Raw genomic sequence first — 4,381 nt, forward strand, 5'->3', positions numbered from 1 at the left:
GATTCCCCGGATTCATGTCCCCCTTTTGCTAGAGAATTCTGGATCCGTCCCTTTTTTTATTAAATTACTTTTAAACTTTTGAAACAGATACACCCACAAACCTACTCCCCTTCGTTCCACCTTAATTGTTCAATCAGTAATATCGGGAAAATCAAAGGTGTCCTATCTAATTAATGATAATTATGGCATAAATAGTTATGCATTATTTGAATACCTACTTATGAACCCTAAAATTTTAAGTCATAGTCTTTAATCTGTTTTAGATTTGGTACTGCCAAAAACAACTCGATAACAAAGGGAAATAACAAATCGTAAACAGGCAAATGCAATTAATAACACAATACAAAGTACGGTGAGGAGAAATGCTAAGACATCTAGCATATAGAATTGAATGAAAGAGAGTTCTGTTGCAGGCGACCTGAGATAATCCCCGCCATATTTGATCACATGGTCAACCCAGAATGCAGCGCGTTCTTTTCCAGACATTGGATCATTCTTGATGATAGAAGAAACCTCTTTGGCAACCTTTGCATACCTGAAAAATCGGAAAAAAACAAAATAAGAAATTTGTTTAAAAATAGGAGGTACAATCCAAAACCTACTCGATATTCTTTGTATGATCGTTTTTCAATTTTCCTCCTTGAAACAGATTATAACAATTTTAGTAAACGGTGGGAGGCGAAGAATTTATCAAAATACTTCAATCGAATTTGTGACTGGACTGTCAGATGAGGTATATTCGAATTAAAAAGATAAAGAAAACAAAAGATTGTACATGATTGTAATTAAATCTCGTATTATTTCATCAGTAAATAACACTAGTAACACATATAAATCACCCCCCCCCCTCCCTATCACACCACCATACTGGATTTCCAGGGAATTAGTTGGCACAATCAAATTTGATGTTATAAGTGCTTTGATATATGTATATCGGCCAAATAAGGTTACTCCCGCCCCTCTCAAATCACAATGAAATTAAGCCCTCGCTAATTTCGATGACTTACCTTGGATTATTGATGACGTCATAGAGTGTCTCATAAATGACATCTGCGCTGAGTGCAAACTTGTCGATGCTCCTGCCCATGCCCCGGGCCTCGACCCTGGCTGCGACGTCGTACTGATCGCCGAGGAAATGGATAATGACCATGGGTACACCATAGCTGCAGGCCTCCTGGAACCCGTTGTTGCCACCATGGGTTATAATCACACGAAGCTTGGGATGACCTGGTGTCGTAGGGAAGGGGGTCAGTGAAATAGGACTTAGGATTAAATTGAAATTGCTTTTTTTTAAAACAAAAAGTATTTATTTTGGCCTTATTGCTAAGTCTCCTACTGTCCTCCTCAAAGCAAAAAAAATACCCCTACCAAGTGCACAAAATGCCCCTCTCGAGATAGAAGAAATGTACCTCTTCATTTTGTTCGGCTCTTAGCTTATTTTCTGTGTCAAAACACTTAATACATTTTGTAGGCCGTTATTCGATTTGTACATACCTTTTTCTATTCGGCAGCCTTACCCAAGTATTACCAAACCGAATTCGTTCGTACTTAGCTTATAATCCATGCTCCTATTAGCCGTTATGATACAAAAGGCACTAATAGAGGGGCAACTTGTTAACTTCTGAAGGGGCATTTCTTTGACCTGTATACACTTTACAAAGAGCACAAGCATAAGTCAAGATTAGTGAAGAACTAGGGGTTATTCAGAAGTATAAAAAAAGGGCAAGACTGAGTGAGATTAAAGAAAATGTTACTAAACTCACCTAGAAGATCATTCTGCGGAACCCATGGCAAAGCTTTCACATTGGGAGGTAACTCCTTCTTTGGAAGTTCTTTCAACTGCCAAATTACTTTCTGAGGTAATCTTCGGAAAGCTTCGGCAAACATGTCGACAAACTTTGGCTGAAACTTGGTAACTGAGGCGAAATACGTGCCAAGCGTGAACACGATAACCCCTTCGTCTCCCGAGCTATTCACGAACTCTTCTAACTCCTGTTTACAAAAAAACAAAATCAGAACGATGAACGACAACCACCTTCTTAATTTTTCCCTATCCCACGTTCCCTATCTACCAGGAAATTGTTACCCCTAAGAACAACTGCCCTATCGACAGGTAACTAAATTGATAATGGTCCTGAATAAGTCGAGTAGTTGATCCAGACGTACTGTCCAGTAAAATATAGTCTGATGCTCTTTGAAGGTTTAATAATGGCAGAGAGTTGTCAAAGAGCCATTTTCTTAATGCTTCTTATTATCCTAAAGGAGGGGTACTCGCTCCACGGAACTACTTAAAAAAAAGTATAGACTTTATTGATGGAAAGGTATACAAAGGGATTTAAACACACACACAAACACATAATATATAATTATACAGGTACATCCATGCAGCCCCTCCCAAAATATGAAAAACTGGCAGGCTTTACAGGCAAGTAAAGACACCCCCTCCCCCCCCCCCCCTCTTTTCACTTTCCCTCTTCGAACCTTAGCTGGAAGGGTCGGTGGATTATCACGAGATATTTATTTACAGTGATAAAATAGGAGGGGGGCAACTTTAAGAGTCTAGACAATCACGGATGCATCCCTGATCTGTATTATATCGAGTTAGAATACGTCATCACCTGATCAAGCTTTGCTGGTGGTCTGACAGTAAGACCCCCTCCTATCAAAATAACATTCGGTGAAAGTGGGAAAGGAAAATCTGAGGACATATGAATGTTGATGAGATGAAGATCAAATAATTTGTGCCAAGTCCATAAGTTCAGGTCGAGGTCCTGCTGATCAAAACCCATGTTCCTTGCGACTTTTTGATACGGTGGTATAAAGATGTACTGTGAAAGTATGATCGTCAAACTGGTAAAGAAGATATTGGTGACCCTCTGCAGGAAGGTCATTCTGTTGGTATAGCCAGTGGATATTTCCGGTTGAAAGGCAGAATTGAAGTAGGATCCAATAGACTGTAACATGGCTCCATCAGGAATGTTTGGCGTCATGGATATCATCTTGATTTGTTTGCTGTGATTGAGGTCACGTTCAATGACAGCTCCCATCACGATACCACACAACCAAACGGGATCCATGATGATGGCGTCCATGCCTTTCAGTTGCTTCATTATGTCGACGTCATGAAGAACACCCACGCAATCGTCGGCCATCGACTCGCTAAAGAGAGAAAAGAGCTCCAACATTTGACTCTCTGCGCTGTCAAACGCCATGGTGTTAGCATGGAAAAACATGTCACGCACATCCTGCAGCGATCTATTGCGATGATTGAAGATGAGAAAGGATAGGTTGGAATATTTGGGATCCTTGGCCCGATGTTCGTAGGCCCTACTTATGAGAACAGTCACATTATGACCCTTGTCAGCCAAGCCTTGGCCTACAGCCGCCCCTGCTAGAAAATGGCTTCCCTCGCCGTACACGGATGAGACCAAGATATTGAAACCGGAGACAGCCGGCCAAATTATTGACATGAACAGGACAATAAAGCTACAAAACGTTTGTACATCCATGATCGGATGCCGTATGTCTGTCAATTGAAATATATTCCGTTAGCTTTGACAAAGCATTCACAATTTGCATGCTTTCATCAGCAAAACTGTGGACCTTGTAACTCCTTGATCCAATAGACTCTACGATTGGGTCTCACCGTGATCCGGCACATACACATTAAGTTCTATTTATTAAACAGTCGTGCAAACAACAGGCCTACCAACGACCTTAGATAAATAAGACATTTCAGTAAAACATGCTTGCGTAAGATGGACGTACTAAAGACCTTCGCTGTGCGGGGATTATTGTATAAAAAGAGGTGAACTCAATAGGGACTTTTAGATTTGTGTGGACTGATACGTGTGACGTCCATTCAAGGCAGTGCATTAAAAGGACGCACGAAGGCAATCTCCATTGTCTTCGTGCGAATCTAAAAGTCCCTACTGTCTCCATATATTAGGTTAACCAGGGGGTCCATTCCAACTCTCCGCCTGGGTTAACACAGGAAAACGAGGTTCTTGAATATGGCTATGATTCCTCTATAGTATGACTTTAACAATGCGAAAAATTAGCAGCCATATTAGTACGTTTGGCCTTTTAAAACTAATCTAAACTGCGAGACCTATTCATTTCTGCCGAGTACCCATTTTCTTGCAGGTACAAAAAGTGCCTCAAGCCTATACAGCATGTGATAAGTCTCTAATTCACCTCCCGAAAATTGCCCTATTCAAATTTGTGAAATGCGCCTTTTACTTTGACTTTATTTTTCCCTTTAGAAATGCCCCTTCCCTTTTCTCTTTTTCACCTCAGATATGTGCCTCTTTTAGTTTGAAACGTTCCCCCTTTTACGTTTTAAAAAGAGACCCTCCCCTTCTCATTTCTGATTTGTGCC

The 4,381-nt window shown here is 40.6% G+C and overlaps 1 protein-coding gene across 1 annotated transcript; it reads right to left on the reverse strand.

Annotated features, from left to right (window-relative positions):
• LOC100889303 (UDP-glucuronosyltransferase 2C1) lies at positions 1 to 3,802 on the reverse strand. Its single transcript, XM_003725416.3, has 4 exons — positions 2,619 to 3,802; positions 1,764 to 1,992; positions 1,008 to 1,227; positions 1 to 535 (listed from the first exon to the last, which is right to left on the reverse strand). The coding sequence occupies exons 1-4, from the start codon at positions 3,507 to 3,509 to the stop codon at positions 250 to 252; spliced, it is 1,626 nt and encodes a 541-aa protein (XP_003725464.2). The 5' UTR covers positions 3,510 to 3,802; the 3' UTR covers positions 1 to 249.
• Between the last annotated feature and the right edge of the window lie 579 nt (positions 3,803 to 4,381).

This window comes from Strongylocentrotus purpuratus, unplaced genomic scaffold (assembly GCF_000002235.5).
Source record: "Strongylocentrotus purpuratus isolate Spur 01 unplaced genomic scaffold, Spur_5.0 spur5_scaffold_5, whole genome shotgun sequence".
In the NCBI taxonomy this organism is placed as follows: Eukaryota; Metazoa; Echinodermata; class Echinoidea; order Camarodonta; family Strongylocentrotidae; genus Strongylocentrotus; species Strongylocentrotus purpuratus.